The sequence below is a fragment of the Xenopus laevis genome, chromosome 9_10L, assembly GCF_017654675.1.
Source record: "Xenopus laevis strain J_2021 chromosome 9_10L, Xenopus_laevis_v10.1, whole genome shotgun sequence".
Lineage (NCBI taxonomy): Eukaryota > Metazoa > Chordata > Amphibia > Anura > Pipidae > Xenopus > Xenopus laevis.
In genome coordinates, this window is record NC_054387.1 from 228,019 (window position 1) to 253,725 (window position 25,707).

Genomic DNA, 25,707 nt, shown 5'->3' on the forward strand with positions numbered 1-25,707 from the left:
TTTGAAAGAAGTTATGTCTCTGCCAACCTTTAATGTCAGTTAGTATGGACACACAATAAATGTTTTCATGAAATGATCCCATGGGTCACTCACCTGGCCAGCATCCAGCTCACTCTGTCCCACCAGCATGTTAAGCAGGGTACTTTTTCCGGCTCCGTTTGGTCCTACCAGCCCCAGTGTTTCTCCTGGAACCAAGAAAACTATTTTTACCTTAGTCTTCTAGGAGGGGTTGAGCAAGAATTTTGTCTCTGCAAAATTGTATCAATGAAAAGAAGAAATTCAAAAAACTGACCTTTCCTTACACAAAAGGATACATTATTCACTACAAGTTTCCTCATTGCTTTCCCAAGAATTGTTTTACCAGTTTGATCCTGTTCTTTGTGCAAGCCACTAACTAACACCATTGGTTTCTGCAAGAAAATCACAGTCAGTTTATTTCAATAAAATGAATGCAAAAAAACAAAAATGCATTCAATTTATTAATTCACTTCAAATGATTGAAACCATCAAACCATAAGTAGCCTTTCCTTCCTCCTGGAGTTATTTTAAGCAGTACATATTGCATTCAATGAATTGTGGCCATTGAGAAGATACAGTAGTTCTACACAGTACATCTCTCATCTGACCCAATCAATGTGTTTGAGTTGTCCTCTTACCTCATTACAGTCCGGTGCCATATATTCACCCACCCGAGCTCTCTCCACCCGGACGTCCTCATCTTCATCTTCAGGTACTTCAGCGAACTTCCATGGCTTGGTTTTTTTTATTTGGCTTCTGTATAAGACAATGTTTTTTTTTGTAATTATAATTTCAACTCTTTGTATAAACTGCAGCACATTTAACATACTGAGGCACATTTATAAACTTTATTTGCCCATGAGCAGTAACTCATAGCAACCAATCAAGTATTTGATTTTTTTCAGTCAGCTGCATAGGTAAACAATGAATGCAAGCATTTGATTGGTAGCCAGGGATAAATAGTTATAATGAAAATATTGTTTTAACAAATTAATCACATTGCATCAATGCCAAAACATTGGGGCATATTTACCAAAGAGTGAATTTTGAGTCTGCTAAAGTGCAATTTCTCTGCTCTCTATTCAATTCCATGAGATATTTAAGAGTGTATTTATCAATGTGTGAACATTTTCACCCACTTATAAATAGGTCCATGGAAATGGGCGAAATGTCACGCATGTGAGCCCTTAATTCACTCTTTGGTAAATACAGTATGCACCTTTAGTTTGCATCTTAAAAACCAGTGCAAAATGAGCAAGCCTACCTAAAAACTGAATCTTTCCTTATGGATCGCCCACCATTTTTCATCTCCAGATAGCGCAGGATTAAGAAGAAGATCAGAGAATGCACGTAAGGCTGCAAAGGAAACAAAAATGAACGAAAACCTCAGTTATTATCAGTCATATTCTAGGACGGATTCAGAATCTTTTTGGAATCCTTTTTTGCTCACATTTCACAATGACAGTGTTTGGGAACTGTTGAAAAGACTGACTCCATTACCTTTTACATTTATTTTACCAGCAACATATAAGAAACATAATAAAAAAGTGCATTTTTCAGAGTAAACTTTGGTTTATAATTAGTAATTTATATAAATCTAATATAGGTTGCATTTTTTTTCTTTACTTGAGGTTTGATGGGAAGTGTAGTTCAGCAAGGGTATGACTATTGAATGCCGGATGACTTTCCCAGCCATATCAAACCACAATTGCTGCTACTGCCATACTTTGGGCCAATAATCATTTAGCAGCTGCGTCACACAGGGAGATGAGCAACTGCTAAATTAGTCTTGCTAGAAATAGTATCCTATGAGGACACACAGCAACAAATGAAACCAGGAGTAGCAGCTACTCATCATTATGTACAGTATGACAGAACCCATGTTAATTGGCTCTTCTGTGTGTCTCTTGATCAACTGTAGGATGTTTCTTTTCCAGCACTTGGCCTTTGCACAACTGTTTTAAACACAATGCTGTATATCAGTTTAGTGTCTGGTTTACATCATGGTGGTTATTGCTGTGGAAGATGCTGATAAATTTAAACATATTAGAGTTTAAAAGGAATGACTAGACTCAAATCTAAAGATAAAAGCAATAATATCAGAACATCAGGGGTTGTTTTTAATCAATAAACCATTTGCTGCATGACGAGCCATAGGGTTTATAATGTACCTGCCACATCAGCATTCAGAGGGGATTAGATTCCCGGCAGTGAAATGATAGAGTTTGTGCATAACAAAGCACATACTGGGCCTCATTACTTACAGCAAACACTGCCACCAAGAGCCTTCCAAGCTGAGTTAGGCTGTGCACATCACTGTGAGCCAAGTTCCTTGACATCTGCAAAGAAAACAAGAGAAATAAAAAATTTTTGTTAAATATATTTGTGGCACGGAGAGGTGCCTCCAAGGAGGTGCTATGTGAAAAACACGTGGGGCTGATTTGCTGATGTACACCCCAAAGTAATCCATGAAAGGATGAAGGTTAAGTGCATACCTTTATAAAGCAGGTAAGGCAGCCTAGGAGTGGATAGACAGGGAAAAATATGGAGAAGAACACATGAAGCCGTGTAACGGTAACACTGGTTGCAAAGAAGATTGCTGCCTCAATAATAATGATGGAAATGGAAGCGGTCTACGAAAAAGAGAAAAAAAATACATGATATACGTCAAATCAAATATCAGATAGGTAGCCAAAACTGGGCTGTAATGTTATTTGGGGTGAGTCCATGTGATCTAATTTAATATAGATGTCACCCAACAATAAACAGTAAATCAGATGAGACAAAAAATGAATTCACAGCTGCATCTTGGATTTTGAAACTGCTCCCCAGTATTCATCTGTTTCCCTTAGAAAAAAGCAAAAGGCTCCCATATATGAGCAGATCTGGTACTCTCTGTGACTGATCTGTACAGGGGCCAAACATAGGGGGGCATATGAGGGACCACGGCCTCCGTTCTATGGGCCCCAATACAATCTGATAATCATATAGATTCGATTTTATCAGTGAATGCATGGCAACCTTATGATACCTGTTTTGCTGTATTTATATTGCAACTACTTTCAGTGTGGTTTGCACTTGGTGTGCATGAATGAATATGTTTTCAATTAACATGTGCATTTGTAATGCAGTGATCCAACCAGTTAGAATGAGTCTCCAGTCCAACAAAATCAGATCACGGTGGCCTTATTGTTGAGACCTAAGATTCAGAAAAAGATTGCCACTGAAATTTTTTAGTAGAAAAATATGAAAGACCCCACAATATTCCTGTTGCAGTGCTTCCCATTGCTTCAGTAGGGGTGTTTCTACTGGCATGCTGATTCAACCATTCTATTAACCCTTGCTCTACTGATTTTGTCAATAATGCTACCTATCGCCTCCAAAAACTCTAGCCATACACTTCTTACAACAGAATGACTTAACAGCAGGGTGTGACATCACCAAGGCAATGGCTGGAAGTAGAGTCACTGAGAAGACATATTAAAGTCAGACCCATATGTTTATCTATAGCCTAACAGACAGAAAACAATATGCAGCCCACTAAGCTAGAAGATCTATTTAAAAAAAAAAAACAACTTACCACTGCAAAGATTAAGGACCACCACTGCCTGGTGTCACTGATAAGTTTGTAAGTGAAGGAAACCACGTATGTCAGAAGCACAACTGCAGGGACGTAGCCAATGAGGCAGAAAATCTGAACATGACAAATGAAGGTGAACAGTGTATAACACACGTAGAGGAAAATCTATTAGTGCAACAATATAAACAGTAAAGTAATCACACAAGATACATCTGCAGGGGTTAAATTGGGAGTGACGACAGACATCATTTTCAACCCTTGTGACAAAATCTAGATATGCCCATACTATCTATGTCACAAAAAACTGCTTTATCATGCTGCAAAAATAATGAAAATCCACTGAAAAGCAGATACGGTAAGTGTCATTTCTTTGTGAATTTATTCAGAGATGCATGGCACTACATGTTTTGGACCACAGGGGTCCTTCTTCTGCGCCAGAAAAAGGACCCCTGTGATCCAAAGTGGATTTTCATTATTTCTTCATGCATATAGCCTTGACAACTGTTAGACTCCACCAGAACACTTCAGTGGCATCAAAGAACGGTTTCACAATACGCTGCAAAAATGCCCACCATTGCCACCACTGTTCCAGCATGGAGATCAATTCCAGATTTAAAAGCAAGCATGCTTCCGACCATGAAAAGAAGCATCAGAAAGAAGAGAGGCATGTCCACTGCAGCTTGTCCTACCCAATAAGCTGATGGGTATAGGCCGGCCATCTTCAGCTGAGAATAAGCTTTTACCTGTTACAGAAGAGAAAAAGGGCTGAGATCTCAAACATGCTGCTTGACAGCAAGAGACCTTAAAATATTTCAACTCTATTACTCCACTTAATTTTGGAATTTCATATAACTGGGTGAACAAAAGGACCTACTGACAAAAAGGAGTTTTCCAGGTACCCTGATGGGCCAAATTGACATTTGAGTGGGACATACCACAACCAAACAATAAATGGTTTTTCACAGAAACTCAATACTGGGAAATTAAAAATAACCTACCTTATAGTTATAGGCATTTTCCATAGCAATATACGGTAGCATGCCTGTCATGATTCCCAGATATGCGATGAGAAAATAAAAATCGAATCCGTAGGATGTGTGTAAAAAGTCCTGACACAAAGAAGAATGGAAAAAAAATAAAAAGTGAAGACAAACTGCAAACTTGTGTCATAATATCATTGTCCACATCATAAAAAAGAGCTTTTAAAGGTGAACTGCCCCCTTACAGAAGTAAGCAACAGTTACATGCTGGGCCTTTTAAGTTTGGTGCTGTATGAAAACACAGTTCATAATGTGAAAGCTGTCACAGCCTACTCAATACATTGCTATAGATCAATGGTTTTGTAAATGCTATTCATCACCTGGTAAAAGGGGCTATTCCAGACTTCGATACTCTCATTGACACCAAGTTGCCTGAGCACAGTGTTACTGATTGTGTTGATGAGAACAGGCAGGGAATGCACCATTGAGGCATTGAAAATGGCTTCATATGTATAATGCTGCATGAAATTGAAATAAGAAGGTATATAGATCAGGGAAACACACCATAGCATGTAGAAACGTTCATCATTCTATGCCCATCTAGAGAAATGAACATTTCCAATGATGTTCATAGCAACACTACTTCCAGTTATCATAATCCTGGTTTAACACTAATTAACTGAAGCAAGGCGTTTCCAAACATTTGTCATGTATTATCTGAGAGGTTATCGTTTACTCAACGCTGAAATCTCATGAAGTATTCCCAGAAGCTTTCTATGATGTTTGGCCACACATGTTTCTTGAAGGTGAGCACTGAAGGGGGCAGGAATACTTTAAATTAAACAGATAGGGAACACTAGGGAAGAAGTCCTTACCTTTCCAGACAGGAACACATTCAAAACTGCATTATGGGGAGATGCCGATATGTAGTCACTTCCATTGATCAAGTCGACTTTTATCTTTTGGCTGTTCAAGTTGCCAAGGAGCTCATCGATATTTTCACCTGTAAATAGGAAGGTAAAGCAACCACATGATGTTCTATGGCTATAAAGAATAAAATGATTGGATAGTTTGCTGTTCACATGCTCACAGCCAATACATATTCCCAAAGTCCATGTTAGGCTGAAAGAGTCTTTCCATTCGAAAATAAATAATAGAAGTCTTAAATGTCTTAGTAACACCAAAGATTCAAATAATGTATCTGAACGTACTGCCTTTCCTGTAATGTCTTTGCATTCAACCATTTTACCTGACACTTAAAACAGAATTCCATAATTTCAATTGTGTTCAAAAGAGCCTTAATTATATTACATGCAGCTTTGTAGCATATGCATAGGTCTCTTTAATTAATTTTTCTCTGGTGCTAGGATATTGCAACTGGATTTAGCATTCCCTTAACAATAAATAGTGGAGTACATAGAGAATACTTTTCTTGAAATACCAGTAGAGTTCTGCAGCAGAAGGCTTGTGAGGAACTTGTGGCTTTTTAGCTTCGGATGGGAAAAGTACATATCTGCAGAGAGTCTGATGGGAGCCAGCGACTGGTGGTAGGACAGGCCTAGGAGATACAGAGTCACCTGTGGCACCAGGAAGAATAACAGGCACAAGCACCTAAAAGACAAAAGATGGACTGCTATAATAATGGCAAATGTAAGGTGGAGATAATTATAAATAAAGCAATATATTTGGGAAATGCTCAGTTCCTATATTTTGTCCAAAGAAAGCCATCTGAATTAGGGCTGTTACAAATAAAGCCATTTGAGGCAGGATAAATATTTTTGGATAAGGAATAAAATGGCACATGCATGTAATGATGGAGAGATTACACCAATAGTATTCACCAAAACAAAAGAGAATTAACGTTGAAGATTCCAGGCTCTCTGGATAAATAAACATGGTGAGCATATTATGGTCTACAAACAAATTCCAACAACAATGCACCCTATCCACAATTGCTGGCAAATAATAACACAAAAAAAACATGGACCCTCCACTGTCACTATGGCAGAGCACTATACAATCCCACTCTGAACAAATACTGGACCATAACATTTTCCTCTGTCTATACATATAGTGATAACTTAGTTTAGTTCCATTTTCAGTGTTTGAAGGGTGGCCCACAATCATGCCCAACATCCATCTGAACTTGGTTTGTCCAACTTGTCTGTTTGGAAATCTTATCTGCCAACTAGTGCATTGTGCATTGGCAGATGAGAAATAAAAGAAGTCACAGCAAACCTTCACTCCTTGCTGTTCCAGTCAGGCCAAATAGTATAATCAAACTCATTCCATATTGACTAGTATGAGCAAAACAGAGTTCACTAAAATATCTCCTGTATGATGGCAGCATATTCTAGGAGCAGACATCTCAATTGCTGCTAAATACAGACTTAAAAAAATAACATTCATCAGACAAATCTGCTATAAACCAGAGAAACTTGGCTAAATGTATCCAACTCCTACTGATGTCTGCTTCAGGGGCTCTATTTTACAAATGTTCTGGTAATGACAACACATCAAAACAATTCTTGAAAGGAATTTTGCTATATCAAACCTGTTCCCTTAACTTCATGGAGGATCAGCATATTTTAATGTGGGGTGCACTATGTGACTGTTGTTACACACCTTGTATGCCAGTAGGAACACTCTTTTACTTATCTGTTCTTTGTATGATATCAGTTTACTTGTGTTGAAAAGAATACATTATTCCCTGCCCTGCATCTGCTGAGACCAGACATTGAATGAACACAATAAAGGTCCGCCTGCATAATTATTATAATAGCAAATAAAATATTTTCAGAGGCAGGACAAAAGGTCATGCTGTGATGATAGAGTGTGGCTAGCTCAGGAAAGGACAGGTGCTAAATTAAAGACTGGGAAGTGTGCCAGTGGCCTAGCCCAACCAGAAAGGCATCAGAGTGAACCACAGTACCTATGAGAATAAAACAAAAACCACATAAAAAAAAACATTGATCTAAATATGGAGTTTTATAGCAGACATAAAAAAGCAATCATTTTCTCTTGTCTTTTAACTGTAAACTAGTCAAAATGGCAGGACAACAGCCCAACATATACTTACATACATCGTAAAGATTTAGTCTCCCGATGCAAATTACGGAAATGTAACTTGGCTACAGTCGCAACCTGCTGCTTCCATAGAGCTGAACCGCTCACCGAACAGGGCGATGATTCTAGTGACAGTTCCAACAATCCCTGCTCTATGTCTTCCATGGATTTCCATTTGCCCTCATCTTCCAGGTTCCTTTGACTGAAGATCCCATTATCTTTAGATATGAGGAAAAAAAAGATCATACAATTTATTTCTGATACACACTTTTCCTTTCTTGTAGCTGGGATAAGAAGGGTAGTAAAACTGGCATTAGATTTATACTGGCTCATCTAGACTATTGGAAGGACGGCTGTTTATGCTCTTACTCTACTGCGGATTCAAGTGTCCCATGCCCAGTGAAGCCACATTTCTATGTTTAATCCTTTCATTTGTGAATTGATATTTTAAAATTTGCATAAAGAAAAAATTAAAAAAGGTCATATTCAGGCAGGAATGCTTCTACTGTATTTGCCATTAAAATGTGAACGCAACCACACTGCGGAAAAGCTACGTTTTTGTGTCATTGGCTAATGAAAAAAAAAAAGTCTGATTTTATCATTTGCACTGGGGCTCTCATTTGTGAATTCTGTATTTGGGAGATTTTATTCATAAATGGTACCTTAGGGAAATTAGTAAGTAGAAGGCTAAATGGATTGTGACACGTTCCAGGTTTTAATAGGAAGGTGTCACTGTCTCTCTTTAAAGCCTATATTATATTTTCTAATAAAGCAGCCCACTGCTTACTAACCTATGTAGAAGGAGAGTTTAAAGGGATAGTGACAAATTACAATTTTAATAACTTACACTCACAAACAGATTCAGCCCCATACTGAAGCAGAGTCATATAATGTAGCTTCCAGACTTAGTAGCAGTGATATGGAAACTGAAAAACTCAGTTTCTGTCTTATGGTCACCTCTTACTGACAGTTGTGAGGCATATGTGTAGGTGGGACTAGTCTAGGCCCTTTGTTCTATCCCCTTTGGTAGCTCTTCTCCATATATTAGGGAATTTCATTAGGGCAATCAAAAATAATTGACAAAAGATAGAGATTGCCCAGATATGTCAGGTGAGCAAAGACTACTACTGCAGGAGCACATTGTCAGGGCCATAGGCTAGCACAACCAGGCAGAAGAAAAAAATAGACTTAGGGCATATCCATATGCTTTTTCACATGCCTGAAGGATTTTGGGTTCTTTGTTGAATATTACCTGATTGATCAATTTCTGCCTCTGTCTCCAGTTTAAAGAAAACATCTTCCAACGTGGTGGCTGACACTCCATATGTGATTATTCCCAAGTCTGATCCACTGTCCAGGGCAGAGAATAAACCTACGGAGTAGGTAATAGGAGATCTTGGTACCCTAACAGTAGATCTCTGCACTGCAATATTTCCCATGTAAACGAGAACATTTTATAAATAAACTTTACCTGGGAATTTGTTGACATCCTTTAGTGGCAATGAATAGAGCAATGAATTCTCGCTCTGTTGCATTAAACTTGCTCCAGAAATGTGCTGTGTAATGAGTGAAGACAGGGCATCCACATCACAGGGTTTCTTGATATCCATGCTGCAAGGAGAGACATTTGAATTTGTCTTACAAATTGCCTCATATGCCATTGCCCTTTTTGACCCGCACTTGAGACATGTCTCAATAGAGCCTCAATCAGCACCTTACAGTGATGGACTGCTTTAGGGTTAGGGGGACTACTTAAAGGGGCACTACTACACTTTGAGATATTTTGAAATAAGCAAGTTGTGCTGCTGCCAAATACCTAGTGCACCACAAATACAAACAGAGGCCAAAGGGCTAATGTTACAAAGTTTGCACAAAGTCTAGTAACCCACAGAAACCAATTAGTCCAATTTGGTCTTTTATTAAATAACCCTTAATGTTCCAATAGTTCTAAAAGTTATTCTCAAGCTAGGTTAAAGGGCTCAAGCAAATGCAACCTCTGATCAGAGTATTAAGCGTATTTTATCCAGATTGCACGAGAAAATAAATGATGCAAAATAAAAACGAGAAATACCTTAAGCGGTAGCCGACACCCCATTTGCTCTTGAGAAACAGCGAGGAACCAATGCATTTGAGCGAACCCTGTGAAATCACTGCTTTACGATCTAAAGTACAATTAGAAATTGCTTCAGTCTACATTCATCAAAAATTAACCTTATGTGGTAACAAGGATTTTGGTTATCACAACAAGCAAGTGTACGGTCACACTTTAAATAAGTTACAAGTTTGGTGCAGCTGGTCACAGGATCAGGATTATTTTTCACCATATACCTGCAAGAATATCTGCCTCCTCCATACAGTGAGTGCTGAATACAGTAACATGGTTTCCCTTCCGGTTCTTCAGCAGGTTCCACACTGTGTGCCGAGAGCATGAGTCCATGCCTGCAGTGGGTTCATCCAGAAGCAAAACCTACAGACACATGTCACAGTGAATGTCAGGCAGTAAATAGGGTCAGGCATTATTATGCCTTCATTACTGTTTGTACTGCTCTCCTGCAGCTTCTTCCAGACACGCTACTAAATCAGGGCTGCCCATACAGATCTACCAGTAGACTTTTAGCTGGTGATCAGTAGATCTCAAGACACTGTCCACAAACAGCTGGACTAAATTACCCTCCTATTTCATTCAGATACTTATTATTGTAAGGATACAGAAGAAATAGTTGTTTTGTAATTATAGCAATATACACTTTCTTATAAATCAATATTTAAGTAATATTTTCCATGGAACAGAATGCAAACAATGCCATTATGGATGTAGATCATAATAGGACAACATCACTAAAAGTAGACCCTGCATTAGTAAAGTATGAGCACTCCTGTACTAAATAGTAGGGATGCACCGAATCCAGGATTCAGCCTTTTTCAGCAGGATTTGGCCGAATCCTTCTGCCCTTCCGAACCGAATCCGAAACCTAATTTGCATATGAAAATTAGGGCGGGGAGGGAAATTGCGTGATTTTTTGTCAGAAAACAAGGAAGTAACAAACGCTTTCCCCTTCCCACTCCTAATTTGCATATGCAAATTAGGTTTCGGATTCAGTTCGGTATTTGGCCAAATCTTTTGTGGAGGATTCGGGGGTTCGGCCAAATCCAAAATGGTGGATTCGGTGGATCCCTACTAAATAGTGAGGATCATTTACTAACAATAAGCAAAACTGATTATTGTTTGCTATGGGCTACTGAATTGAGTCAATTAGGTGTGATCATGATCAGTCATGCAGCAGATAGAATAATTAAAGTAAATTTTCTGGTTGCTATAGATTACTGTACTGAATTTTGCTCAGTCTATGTAAATTGAATGGATGTAAATAGGTTATTTTTATTTAGATTACACTGGGAGAGGATGGAAGTGACAATTTTTTAAACGAAATAGATATACCTATATCAAAACAGTTAGTTTCAATAAATACCTTGGGGTTTCCCAGAACAGCAATGGCCACAGAGAGTTTCCGTTTCTGGCCAATGCTGAGAGTTCTGGCATGGTTGTGTTTCAGGGCCTGCATATCCAAATCAAATAAGATCTTATTTATCTGAAAATAAAAATAATGACAAAACATTTAGTTGTCACGGGATCGTTCTCCATGATTGAAAAACCTCACATCAACAGCACATACCATTTGGCTGAAAAAAAAAATAATTCCTTGCCTTTTGGTCACTGCCACAGCATGTGGGATGTGCAACTGAAAATTTCTTTCTAAGGAAGGCATTTAATTATTTAACAATTTGCTCTGCAACACTCCAATCTGGAATTGGTACAAAGGACAAACTGGAGGATGAGCGGGAATCCACAGAGAATATTAAGTTCCAGCGATGCAAATAATTCATGAACCACATACAATTTTAAATAAATATCAATGTCTACATCATACTGAGAAATGTGCTCCAATCATACTCATGTTCTCTCAATGTGGGTGTTCTAAGATATCCTATTATGGATTGGGTGGATGAAAGAGTGGAGCTCCCAACTCAATGAAATCCAGGGAAAATATTTGATTTTATTCTGTGTTAATAAATATAAATATACAAGATTGTACAAAAACTCCTTTCAATCTGAAGTGAGCGCTGTTTGTGCTGTGCTATAAGTAGCTGCCCTGGCAACAATAGTGGTTATTTAAGCTGTTTCATGAACCCAATAAAAAAAGTGGGAGTTAGTAGTGGGGCTCCTTTACTATGGCAACCAACAAAAGGAAATTCTTTGGGCAGATTAAGTGGATTGTGTTTGCATGCTGTAAAATAGAACAAAAATAGAACTATAATGTGCTGTGACCTATATATCAGGCTGCCTTCATGATAAATGCTTATAGCTTCGTCATCTGCATTTTACCAGAGTACTTCAGCCAAACTTCTGCCCCTGTGTCAATGTTAATTCATATTCTTTCATGGATTATAAGGTTACGTCTATGAACAACACTGGGGAACACCTTATGGAAAGTGATTGAGTACCTCTTGCTCCTTGGTCTTCTCATCAATTCCCCTCAAGGAGGCAAAAATGTGAAGGTTCTCTTCCACCGTGAGAACATCAAAAAAAATATCAGTCTGCTGGCAAATTCCAATCATCTTGCTGGCTTCTTGAATCTCATCTATGTCTGTCACTCTGTGGCCATAAACAGTGGCAAAACCTGTAAATGAGGCAGTCGGAGACATCAGCAGAACAGAAAACTGTTACTCCTACATATTAGCCATTATTTATATAACCCCCCATGTGTTTATGCAGCACATTAAAGATATTTTGTTGGTTCCTGATACAATTGAAGGTACAATCGAAGTTCCTACCACATATTTAATTTAATTGGCAGTTTATTTCACCAAGTGTCAGTTAATTGTTCTTTAAGTTTTTGCACACAGTGTTCAGATCAGAATCTGCCTCAGAGCTCCAGCCCTGCAAGACAGCAAAGCCTTTATATTGGAATATACAATGTTCTAGAATATAGACATAGAATACAGCAATAAATGGTGTGAGAGCAGCAATATCATTTACAAGACATAATAATGTGTTCCATTTGTCAAATTGTGCTACTGATTATTTTCTTCTTTCAGAAGGGACAGCTCCACAAACTGGAAGTTTACCAATGCTTTACACTGATAATTGTATATTTAGCTAGACATATGCCCCGCCTCTGCCAAAAAAGACATTTCAGCAAATTATACCAGTGCATTTCACCTACAAGCAAGCACTGCTGATGGGAATTGTATCAGAGAACTGGGGCTAAATGCCTCATAAATGTATTTAGTAAGAAAAAAAGAGCAGGGTAAGGCAGAATAGGGGAAATTAAGTTTACATTTAAGGTAATGAACTGCAAAGCCAGCCAAGGAGAATATAAAGTATAGATAAAACAGTGAGGTCCTAATACTGAATTTTGTTCAGAACTATGCACTTCTTCTATCTGCTTCTTTTGCTTATCAGTATTGTTTGCATTTAATCACACACACAACCAATCGGCAATGAGCTATAATCAGACCAGTGATATCCAAACAAATGCAAATATATGTTGTACATGAATACTTGTAGTAAGATTTCAACACTTTTTATTTGAAACCTAAATAGTTCTGAAATTATAGATATCTAACAGTGTGTGTCTGTGTGTGTCTGTGTGTGTCTGTGTGTGTGTGTGTGTCTGTGTGTGTGTGTGTGTGTGTGTGTGTGTGTACATACACACAGATAACTCAAGGTAAAATGTGTGTTTAAAACTGACAAAAGCATACATTTTACATACTGTATCAAAGGGAAGAGAACAATATCAGCCATCAAAAACAAATTCCCAAATTGGTACTTAGGCCTAGTTACATCAATTATAAGCAATTCAGGTCTCCCTCTGCCTTTGCCCATGGCCTGAACATTTCACAAACAGTTGCCAAGATTCCTCATAATCAAAAACCCATTTCAGCCTCTGAAAATGACTCGGCCAATGGCCAGCAACACTTTCCAGTGCACATATTTATAAGGTGGTAATCAGATCTATTACAATTTAATATGTATATTAACATGTCTGCGGCATGAATAAACTCCCTTGTAAGAGAAAATATATGGATAACAAAGATATTCATTGTTTTATATTAAGGTAACCCATTTAGTTAGTGTTGCAGGTTGAGGAGTGCTCTGTATACAATGAAAGTGCCACAAAGATAAGTGAAATGGCCCTCAGAAAGAGCAACTCCACCAATAGCAATCTACTGTTCTTCTGCATAATTTACTAGTGTATCTCCCAAAATACCTTTTGTAAATCCATTAGAAATGTAAAGTCTGACATAAATCAATGGCACACTATAATTTATTCCTGCTCTCTCTCATTCTCTCTACATTATTATCTATTAACTTGGGCACAAATGGTATTGATCTGCTTCTGTACTATCTCCTATTAGCCTGCTTCCACTCTTAAATTCACTCTCTCGCCTTTCTTCCTCTATAAGGAAAAGGAAGTCACATCAAAGGATTTCACATCTTTACTGTACTTGCTATATGTATACTCTATGGTTCTTTTTCCTTTTGATATACAGGTATATACTCTATATTTGCACAGAGGGAGTAGCAAAGAGCAAAATCTGCAAAATCTTAACCTATTTACCCATGTCACACTTACTAAAAGCAACAGGATTTCAAATCACTTCTTGTATTAGGTATATAACATCTATGTCCTTCCATCTCTTGTTGGACAGCAACCTCTGACAGCCTAAGGCAGTGATCCCCAACCCGTAGCTCGCGAGCAACATGAGGGACTATGAGGGCTGGTTGGAAAGAAATCTTCAAGTTTCCCATCCTAAAAGGAACCTCACAAAGACTGAATTCCTGTTTTGGGTCAACCTACCTTTGTGAATCTGGATTTTCAGCTATGAAAATTTTAAAATCTAAATATAGAACACATTTAAATGATGATCATCTGGGAGAGTGCATGAGGCTGGCTGTCACAAACTACACCCCAGATATTCCAAAACTGGCAGAAAACATGCAGTTAGCAGATGTCCCTTTTACAATTTGAAGATATCATGATCTGCTCTGGATTCTATCCGATAATCCGAAAAGCTCAGGGTTTTCAGGCGATAACCCAAAAACATTGAGTGATTCGGGCGTCAATTCCAAAATATCTGTATGATTGGAGTTTTGGCTTGATTTTATTGAATCAAAACCTGACTTTGAGTTATTTTATTGATAAATAGTATAAAATAGTGGATGGGAGTTTGGCAAAGCTTGGTTTAATAAAAAGATGAGATAAATTAGAGTTCTAGTAAATAACCCCCTAAAACTATATGAAGGTTATTTATGTTTCATAATATTATATTTGCATTAACTGTTCTCTCAGCATTGCTTTGCTGTAACAGTTCTGATCCAGTGCTGAATTCTTACCTTCAGTTGGCGGGCAGAGCCCACATAAAATATTCATGAGTGTCGTCTTCCCTGTGCCACTGTGGCCAACCAGTGCTGTAATTTGACCTTCATATATATCAAATGTTAAACCTTTGGAAAAGGGAGAAAACATGTTTATGGAAGACAGCCCTTGCAGTAGCATAAATCATGCCCACACTCATATCTATTTTTATAATATTTTAGCTTTATTTCATATCATGAAGGCAAATACAAAGCAAGACACTGCTTTCTAACCACAGCAAAGACTAAAGCTGTTCCTACCTTGAAGGGCATTTCTTGGCTTGTTGTTCTTCCTGAAAGACTTGCAAATGCAGCAAATCCTTAAAAAGATAAAGATTCAATATTTATATCCACAAGTCCTGTGGGTTTTTTGTTTAATAACAAACGGTAAGTATATAATATATTCTGTCCTCCAAAACCGATGCAGACATCAATTTTTCACAGCTCACAGAAAAATGTATTTAGGTTTTTAATTATGCGCAAACAAAGATTTTGCAATAGAATTGATATAGACAGCCAGTGTATATATAGTAAGTTTATTTATCTGAAAATAAAGAAAAATGCTGATCTAACACAAGCCTTTAAATAGGAGTCATCGCACTAATAGGCTATTGACATCTTACTTAAGGTAAATAAACCGTAACCTGTTTATTCAAGATTCTAGATTTGAAACTGATCTTGAAAATTTGATATATAATAATGCAAAGCAATAGAAATGTAATGTTATGCTAACTTTGTTTATGTTTAATTTTTCTCCTTTTTCTAATTCCTCATCTCCTATATTGAATGCATGTTTCTTTAACAACAATAACTGTCATGTATTACTAATTGGACACGCATAGTCCAAAAAATGTATAACATGCTTAGAAAATTAATAAAAACAAATTAAAAAAATAAATATATAAATAATGCAGATCTTGAGGGCAGTAGTCAAGGAGTCTTACGAAATGAATCCATTAACTGGTCCAAATCTCAAATCGAATGAACCTAATATACCTGATAGCTTCTTTCCCATGAAGTTCTGAAGACACTGGTTCTATCATCTCACTCAGGTCTACAGTTCTGTCAAAATAACTTTCATTCAGCTCCCCATATCGTTTTTTTCTCTTGGACCAGTAGGACGGTTTGAGGAAGAAAAATGGAGACTGCCGAAGGCCATATTCACCTGTTTCCAAATAACCAAAGCAAGATTTCATGAAATGACAGGAAAATGATGCTTAGACAATGCCGCATCCATTGAGACCATTGGGACACTAACCATCTTGATAAATTATCTTATGTGCTTAATGCTTTGTCTGTACTGACAGCTTTGTAGCTGCAAATTATTTGAGCCAGAAATAACTTTAGAGGTAGGTCAAACAGCATTGTTTAAAACTAGCCCACTGCAATGACATTCTACTTTTTATAAGGTACAGTAACACGCTATTTTTTACGGGTAGGTGGACTGAGCAGCTTGGGTTTGAGGAGAATGGGACACTGGCTGGACATTTTTATTTCCTTCACGGATTTATTTCACATTATATTTATTTTGATACCATAATGGTTAGAATTGGTCTCCAAATCCTACAATGCTAAGCTGCTGGTCACTTTCTCTGCCCATTGCAGGCTTGATGGCTGCAGATTAATCTGAATATTTATTGATCAAGTAGTAAGCATATCAGAAGCGAGTTAGGCTCTAGTCTAGTGGAAGACTGGCAGAGGTTGGAGAGCACAGGGAGGTGGCTCTGTCCCAAATCCCCATATGACCATCAAATGAATACAAATAAAGATGGCCAGACAGGGCCATGCTGTGCGGTCCATTTATGCATGCAAATGTAAACCTCTACAAATATGCAGTTATGTATAAGGGTTAGGCTTTATTACATGGGTGTTTCACAAAGTCATATATTGTTTCATGCCTAGTGTACACACATTGTCTGGCCCAGAGGATATTTTCAAAGATGGCAATACAGCAGAGGGGCTTAGGAAATTATAGAGTTTCTATTAATTAACTGCGGTCCTCTATGGGTGGAGTTTTAATCAAAGCCTGTTGTGTCCCCAGCCTAATAAACAGAAAAAAGTGACAATAGCTTTTGGAAAATGAGCTCTCATTAGTGCCTATTCTTAACTTGCCAAGAGTAATAATTTGGAGCTTTATGGGAAAAAGGGTTCAACTTCATGCATGCTTATTTACTTAATGCATGCTTATTTATTGCCTTTGACTACTGTGTATCTGGGAGGCTACAGTTAGTATGTTGTCTATGTCCAGACAATTCAGTGTCCTCAGCCCCCAAGCACTAAATAGCAACCCAGACCCCTAGGAGTATTTGATCTGCTACAGTCTCCTGGCATTCAAACATATTTTGTTACCTATAATAGCAGTTCAGTTATTTTTTAGACACCTCTGGAGTGAAAAAAAAAATCAGTGCAAGTTAGTTGAACCCCTAAAATCATATTAAAATGAAATATTTAGGTACCTTATTTTCCCTATTCTGATTTTTTGCAGGCCATAATAATGAGCTAACAACTGATGCTAAGAAGAATGAGTGTGATGCCTGCACCGTATATTTGCAATTGTTACACATTAAGATCTTGTTATTTCATTTCTTAATACATTGCCACCATTGTAACACTTGATAAAGGGCATATAGGCCCGAAACATGTCGTGTACAAGTAGTCAAGCAATAAAAAGATAACCACAGCATATTTGCTTGCAGAGTGCTCTCCTCATTTCTCTACAAATCAAGTTACATTGCCACCATTTTTTGTTCTGTGAACGTGCGACATCCTAATGCCATTATCACTTGTTACTGACTCTAAAAATAAAACGTGGGCAACTTGTACCAGATTAAATTGCACAGCATACAAATCAGGAACATTTCCCCCTTCTAGCTCAACCAACACTGATAAGGAAGTTACTTTAGAAATATTTACATACATAAGTTAATTGCAAACAGAGAAAGACACAGAAGTCCTGGCATGACTACAGCATGAATTATGCATGTACAGAGATAATAAAAAATTTGGTGATTTTGAATAACTTCTTACCTGGAAGAACCTGATCCAGATATGTAGCCAGAAGCAGGTACATGACACTGTCCACGACTAGGAAAATAAACGTTATTACAAGAGGGTATGGACCATCCTTTAGATGTGTGAACTGGGCTCCCCTCTGAAAGTCTTCTAAATGCAAGACCTGGAAAGTTAAGTGGGAAGATTATAATTCTATGAATGTCGCTGTAATTCCAGGCTTCCAACACTTGCCACTTAAGTATTGGGCACACATGCTAAATGTAACAGCAACCAGGCTTTCACTGCAATTGTTTTATATTTGCTGACATTTGGAGCCCTGACTCATTTTGGCAATAATATTCCATATGAAGCCTGTATAATAAAAATCATATGAATCAAATTAATAGCAAGCACAATACAGAAACTATTTATCGCACTCACAAAACTTTAGTCTCCAATATTAAACATTGAGTTTTGACCACAAGTTGTGTGAGTTCAGAGTCCTTGCATGCTTGTGGAACCATTGATTGAAAGTTGGACTGCACCCAGGTCACAATATATACTTGGTATAAGATACATCCTGATGCTTAAAGCATCAACAATATAGAGCATGACACCTTGTACATACATGTACTACTGGCACAAAACACCTACCTGGGCTATACCAATCATGAATGTGCACTGGCAAAAAGGGCTGAAGAACCAAACAAATGAATTTGGAAAGTCTTCTTTGAGCACAATGAAAATGCCCACTGCTCCTAAGACCAGTGTGGAAAGGAACACAATGGCACCTGCTCGTTTGGAGTTCTTGAACAGGGGAGCCAGCATGAGAGCAAATAAAACCTAGAAAATACACCAGAAAATAGAAACAATTTTAAATTGATAAATTCGTTTATGAGTGGACTTGGCCCTAATGACCTAGCAATAGAAACAGAAGACCCAGTGAATTCATGGAAGTCTAAGGATACTTCAGAAATCCTCTTATTTTAAAGTAAGGGCTACATTATTGCTTATAATTGAGTGATGTGATGCAGGTGACATAAGCAAGCAATGATTACAACTCCTGCTATCACAAAGCACTAAAAATGTATTTTATAGGTCACTCATGGCTCTTCATTGTTAATATATTTATATATTTACTGATTTTTAAAAGGCTGTTGGCCTTCCTACTACCACAGTTTTACAAGAGTATTCCATTAGCAGACCATTAAAAGTACTCTTTATGGCTATATTTATTTCATTGGCAATCGCTCTTGATCCCAGAAGAAAGAATGTTTATTTTTGATTGTTATATTGAGATTGAGTCTTTAATTATACAATATATAATTAGATGCAATGTAACTTTGTACATTTCAAATGTAAACATAAAAGTAAAATCCTTATAAAGGGCCACAGGTAAGTTTTCTTAGGGTATGGTCTGCTTACCAGAGATATCCCATAGAGAGCATACAGCAGAAAAATCAAGAAGCAGTTGCTTTTGCTGAAAGGGAAGAAGGTAGTTGCAACCACCGCCATCACCAGAGATATAACCAAAATGAAGCCTGTGTATAGGAGAACCCAAGGTAGCCTGTAAATATAAAAATCTATGGATCAGAATTTTCACCTACATAAAAGAATTTGACAGTGTCAATCCTTGCACCCTGCTATTAGTCTCAAACTGTCATAAGAAATGAAAAGGTCCACAGAGAAGCAACCAGAGTATGTTTACATCAATCATTTTTGGAGGTTTAGATCCCTTGCATGAGTTTAGATGCATGAATCTTGTAACAAATATGAAGCAGAATCCTCGATTTTGGAAAAATTATGTCACACAGGCAATGACATTGAGGTGGTCAATGACAGTTTGAGGACGTTGGGGGTCATATAAGAGCATAGAGGAGTATTTGGATGTCCCAACATGGAGATCTGTCAGATCAGTGGAACCCGAGCACCAGCACGGCATGGTTTTCAACCAGACAGCCTGAGGGAAAATGGGGCTATCCAGTTTTGAACCCTATCCTCCAGTATTAACAATTAGATAAACATTAAAAGTGGGAGAATGTTTGACCAGGGCAGGGCTAGGGAGGAGTAGTAGTGGGTTGGATCCTGACTTGTCTCCTGCCTGCAACCCACCCAGAAAGCAAAGAGCTAGTTCAAACCTAAACAATCCACATGTAAACCTTCCTGAGGGTATTGGGCTGGCCCTATGAACCTCTAGTACTGGTGCCAAAAAAAGTACTGTACATGAATGTCACCCTCCCCTCGCTAGCCCACCAGCTTGTCACAACACCCCCCCTGGTAGTGCCAAAGGAAGCTAGAAGGTTAAATGAGGTGGGTTAAATAAGGGGCTGCTGGCTGTAGAAACAGAGCAACCATCTGGCATCATATTACAATTTGCTGTGCTTTTACTTGTCCTTTAATCCATTACAATATAAGCCCCAATAAAGTGCATTACTGTGATCTCATAAAGAAGGTAAGACAGGGAGAAGAATAGAGACATGAAATGTAATATCTGTGCCTGGCACTTCCGGCCTCCCAAGTCTCATTACATTCTGAGGGCTAAAGATAGAATGACTGTTGGAAATAAAGCCATGAGTCCTAGAATGGGAAAAGCATGCAGATTAAATAGCAGCTCGAGTGAGGCCCTGCTCAAATATCAGTAACAAGGACACCGGCATAATAACGTCATCGGGACAAACAACACGGCCTTGGCTTCAGATATACAAACAGCATTAGAGAAAAGAGAAAGCGTACAGCAATTAAAGGGCAGATAAAACAATGTTCCCAGTCATCCTATGCTGCAATGTAAATCACCACAGCTTGAGCACGGCCAGATGTGTTTCACTACTATAAATCCATGGTCTAAATTAGCAGCTAATGATATTAAATAACGGCAATACTGCGGGTCACCCACAAATTGATCCATGTGCTTCTTGTGCAGGGGCCCCAAACCTCTCAGGAAGATAGGAAATGAAAAGGCTAGCAATTTGAATCAACACTAGGAGGCTCTTTTAAGTTGCTTTTATTCAGTTAAGAGTCCTGCCAATCAGTCACATTATAACTGCTACATTACTAAGTCATCTCTGAACATTAAAGGGGAAGTCTACCATTGAATTAACCTTTTGTTTGTTATAGATGGACCTATTATAATCGTTTTTTTTTTGTCAACGGGTCTGGGAGTTGTAGTTTAGCTAAATATATAACTCCCGGGGCAGACAATTGCTGAAACGAACATACATCATCCAACAAATCATAAGAGATTTATACATTTTAGATACTGAGGTGTAGCCCTTAGCAGATGGTTAGGGTTAGGAAGTCTAGAGATTCAGATCACAGGCTCATAGGGTCATCTGCCCAGTATTTTACCCAGTAAAAATGATCCCTGATGCCAATGCTATTAATAGGGAAGAAGGTTACAAATATTGGAAGGATGATATTTTATTTCTAGAAAAGGTGGCAACTCTACAGGCTCTGAACCCGAAAGAACAGGAGAAAATGACTTATGGGGCAGTGATTTTCAGAAACGGACTACAATCAATAAAAAATCACTATATTCACATATGGGGAATCATCAATAAAAAGAAACACACTTAGGCTGGCAAATAATCAATAAGCAGATATGCACTTCCATCTGAGAGACATCAATACAATAGAAAGACTCTCCCATTTGGACACAATCAATAGAAAGTAATGGTCTTGCTTTTGGTGGGCAGTGATTGTTGGGCTTTTCAACACAACACTTGTTTTCCATTGTGTAACAGGCCATAAATGATTGTACCAGGACCTCTTTACAATCATTTATGGCATCTTAAGTGTATGTACCCATGTCAATGTCCTTACAGCAGCCATGTACAAACTACTTTCAAATAGACGGACACGTGAGCACTCTGCTTATACGTGTGACACAGCCAATGTAAACCTGCTGTAATAGGTGCTAACCTGGTGCTATACGGCTGATTATTAAATTCTGATAAATATTGAACCAGTTTCTGAGCTGCCATGTAATGTGATTCACTAATTAGACTTGTAAAATGACATTTATATATTCATTATATTGTGATTTGGTCCCTAAACTCAGTAAACTGACAGCAGCCCAGAGCAGTTGCAGAAAAGAAGATGGGGTTACTGGGGGCATTTATGGGTTCACTTATCTACCCTGATAAAGGACTGTGGTTGCCTTGGGCTGGTACAAAACCCCAAAACATAATGTGGAGCATTGTTACCGTAATTCTTTTTTAACCTTTAGTTCTCCTCAATCTACTTCCAATTTTTTTTCATGCATGCAGAAATAATTGGAAAGAAAATAATTCGAAATGGGACTGTACCAGAAAGCAGTGTCGTGGAGTCCCATTAGCTTCATGAACTCCTTCACCTTCTTTTCCTTTTCAAACACAACATAAAATACTACGGAGTATCCAAGCGGTGAGAAGGCCATCACCAGAAACACAGACATAAGAGCATTATAGAATGTGTCAACCACCACCACTTCCTGCTCCCCCATGATTACTGCCCGAGTCGTCTTCAGTTCCTCCCAGGAAGAATAATTAGTCTTCATCTGAAATAAAAATGAACATGGAATATAGGCGGCACTGCTGGCACGTTGGCTGTGGACATTGACATTGGTTCACCGGAGAAAAGAGAGAATTCATTAGTAAACTCAACATTATTTCTAGATGTATGCAGTACTTTACAATAATATTAGTAACTCAACTGGCTATTAGTAAATTAACTGAATAAGCCCTATGAGTTTATATATTTGCATGGTTGTGCAAAAAAAGGCATTTTACATGGTACCTGCCAATAATCGTGTTCTCCTGTATGGTAAACATGAACTGAAACTGAACTCTGTGTATGTAATAAACATTTATCAATATTTTCCCTCCTGTTACACATTGCCGCTTCAGCATATACAACATTGTAATAGGGCAGCATGAGATGAGGTTATGGTGAAATAGTAGGTGCCATAACAAAACAAAAAGAACCATTCATTTACAGTTTTAAAGAGGAATTTTAATGTTTTAAAAAAGCCAATTAAAACCCTATTGCATTAATATTGTAATACTGGAGCAACAGATTTAATGGCACAGAGCTGCTTTGCCAATGGTATATAAAGTACAGGCCATTTTCATTAGTGCAATAACTCCATCTCCTGTTTTAAAGCACCAAAACTCATGTGCAGCACCACCCCCTTTGGCATTCAACTTACCCAAAGACATCAAGGGTCTGATTTATTAAAACTCAATTTAATCGCAGTTTTTTATGAAAACAAAGTCAACCAAACTTCCTTCCTCGAATTGAACTCATTTTATCAATAATTTTTCTTGGAGCGACAAAACATCACAACAAAATCGTGGGTCATTTTGTATCATATGATCAACGCTCTGAAAACTTGTTTTTATCGAATTTTGTCTATAAAAACTCGCCTTTTTTTGTATTATCAACCAAAAACCCTGACTTTTTCAGATTATCCAGCACAGATCAATGTCAAGAAACAATTACAGGGACATCTGCCAGTGACCTCAACAGGTTTGAGATGGATTCAGATTCTTAGCAGCTTTGGGGTAGGATAAATGTCTAACAATTTGAGTCTATTTTTCCAAGAAAAATTTGAGTTTTCCATCTAAAATCCTCAACCAGAAAAAAATCCTACCTACCTGTATGTGAACACCTGCACTTTGCAGAGAGTCTTAACAAATGAACTTGGAAGGGAAGTTTTATCTGCACAAAAGATTCAGTCTTATGTGACACACATTCTGGCTGCAGGAAAAGGCAAACTATATGGAGTAAAACAAAGTAATCAACGCATATTTCACTGCTGCCTTTCATTCCTCTTTAAAAAAAAAAAAGCCCCTGGGTTTTTAGCTTATGAATGCACTAGGTCCCGGCGTGTTCAGAGCAGAATAACATTTAATTTCTCATTACGCCGGATGTCTGTTACCTTGATTATAGAAGAATCAATGCACGCTTGCAAATAGGTGAACGTCGAATAAAAGTACTCAGTGGCTTCACAATTCCACAGATGACAATCCTCTACAGAAAGGAAGGGAAAAAAAACCTTTTGTACAATAAGAATCAGAAGATCAATCAAATGCAGGGAGTTTACACTTTTACCTTTCTATAATAAAGCTGCAATAAAACTCAAAAACATAAAAGGTTTATGAAGAGACTATGAATTATATTTTAGAACACAGAATAAAAGGATTCTGCCATGAAATAATAAGAAAATGTCAAGAATACCAGGACACACATCCCTTCTTGTAACTAAAAAAGGAACAATGATTTTTTAAGAAGAAATCTTTTTTTTTTTCAGAAAAAGCTGTTAAGCTCTGTGCCTCAGAATATGCTCCTAGTAGCTCCCCATCATCTTTTCTGCTGATTCACAGTTTGGGATTGACTCAATAGAGAATAAATATATATATAATATAAAAGTCATCATACAATTCCTATTATTAATTAATTCAGATTCTCAATACATGGCAGCCCAGAAACCAGTGTCATTTGCATCAGGTTATTATTTGGCCTGTAGCACCAATTTATATGACAGATTAACCTCATTTTCCAACCCCTAAAGTGAGCTTTTCAACAGATGCCCAGAGCACACTGAGCATGTGTAGTGTCACTGACTTTTGTAACAAAATCCAAGATGGTGGGCCCCTCAACTCAACCTTGAAGGCCTGAATGACTACTGTTCTAACAATGCTGAATCTTATATGCAATATGTTCATTATGTAAAGTGCAGCATTTCTAGCCATATCTGTTTTTCAGTTTAGCTCTCCTTTAAAGTTGTGTTAAAGGGACTCTGCAATGATAATTTTCCTGTTAAAGGGGGCTTAACATTAGGTAATGTCTTTGCTAGTATTGTTTCTGTTTATAAACTAGTTAAGTACAAGTATCTATATGTGCTAGAACACTTTGATCTCCGGTTTTCTGAATAAAGGGACTTGCTGTAATCTGGAGCACATTTGTAAGGCTACAATTAAAATATACATTATATGAAGATAAATAACATTGTCTAATCTCCAAGGAGCCTTTATAGGCAACAGTAATGGAACTACTGGGGACGGGGCCCGGGTACAGGCTATGCAGCAGGATCCCCACATCCCACTCCCCCCTCAGGAAACTGAGATTGCGGCAGATTTGCCAGAGTGCGAACCACCAGTGGGCCCTGAGGGGGTACGGGCCTGTTGCAGTTGCATCCCGGTAGTTCCACCACTGGTAGGCAATTTGAAGAAATATCCCTGTTCCATGCAGGCCTCATATATACAAGTACTGTTACTCTACCTCTTGGAGTAATGTAAAGTGTGGAATCTGGGACAGAGTAGACAGAAAATCTCAGCTTGTAGGACATGGAACTGTCAAATACGACACCAACAAAATGCTCTTCAAACGAGGAACTCGCTGTTTTCATGTGTTCTTCATTCAGATATGGCTTGAATGTTATATCTAAAAAAAAAAAAAAAAATCACATGGATCATTAAGCTCTGCACCCCCATTGCTTTTTAGACACTGCCACTATTTTGTCTGTACTGTTGATAATGCAGACAAGTGGTGATTAGTAAGTCAATAGGAACCAGGGAAAGCAGTCTCGGGTGTTTGTCCGTATGTGGAGCATCTGCTAATGTGACAGATTTGTTGTCCTGCTTAGTGACAGTTGGGTATCAATACAAAAATGA

The 25,707-nt window shown here is 37.9% G+C and overlaps 1 protein-coding gene across 1 annotated transcript in view; it reads right to left on the reverse strand.

Moving 5' to 3' along the window:
* abca5.L (ATP binding cassette subfamily A member 5 L homeolog) overlaps nt 1–25,707 on the reverse strand; it is a 41,807-nt gene that overhangs the window by 6,051 nt on the left and 10,049 nt on the right. The window contains exons 4-31 of the mRNA XM_018234670.2: nt 25,316–25,477; nt 23,973–24,064; nt 22,360–22,589; nt 19,481–19,622; nt 18,710–18,898; nt 18,092–18,239; nt 16,061–16,229; nt 15,326–15,384; nt 15,044–15,154; nt 12,148–12,323; nt 11,115–11,234; nt 9,973–10,111; nt 9,716–9,806; nt 9,116–9,255; nt 8,897–9,016; nt 7,658–7,862; nt 6,020–6,189; nt 5,454–5,581; nt 4,959–5,096; nt 4,597–4,707; nt 4,171–4,341; nt 3,599–3,712; nt 2,514–2,651; nt 2,283–2,357; nt 1,283–1,374; nt 657–774; nt 293–410; nt 94–185 (exon numbers count right to left, since the gene is read on the reverse strand). Coding sequence (XP_018090159.1) covers nt 94–185; nt 293–410; nt 657–774; nt 1,283–1,374; nt 2,283–2,357; nt 2,514–2,651; nt 3,599–3,712; nt 4,171–4,341; nt 4,597–4,707; nt 4,959–5,096; nt 5,454–5,581; nt 6,020–6,189; nt 7,658–7,862; nt 8,897–9,016; nt 9,116–9,255; nt 9,716–9,806; nt 9,973–10,111; nt 11,115–11,234; nt 12,148–12,323; nt 15,044–15,154; nt 15,326–15,384; nt 16,061–16,229; nt 18,092–18,239; nt 18,710–18,898; nt 19,481–19,622; nt 22,360–22,589; nt 23,973–24,064; nt 25,316–25,477 — 3,758 coding nt within the window. The remainder of the gene's footprint in view (nt 1–93; nt 186–292; nt 411–656; nt 775–1,282; nt 1,375–2,282; nt 2,358–2,513; nt 2,652–3,598; nt 3,713–4,170; nt 4,342–4,596; nt 4,708–4,958; nt 5,097–5,453; nt 5,582–6,019; nt 6,190–7,657; nt 7,863–8,896; nt 9,017–9,115; nt 9,256–9,715; nt 9,807–9,972; nt 10,112–11,114; nt 11,235–12,147; nt 12,324–15,043; nt 15,155–15,325; nt 15,385–16,060; nt 16,230–18,091; nt 18,240–18,709; nt 18,899–19,480; nt 19,623–22,359; nt 22,590–23,972; nt 24,065–25,315; nt 25,478–25,707) is intronic.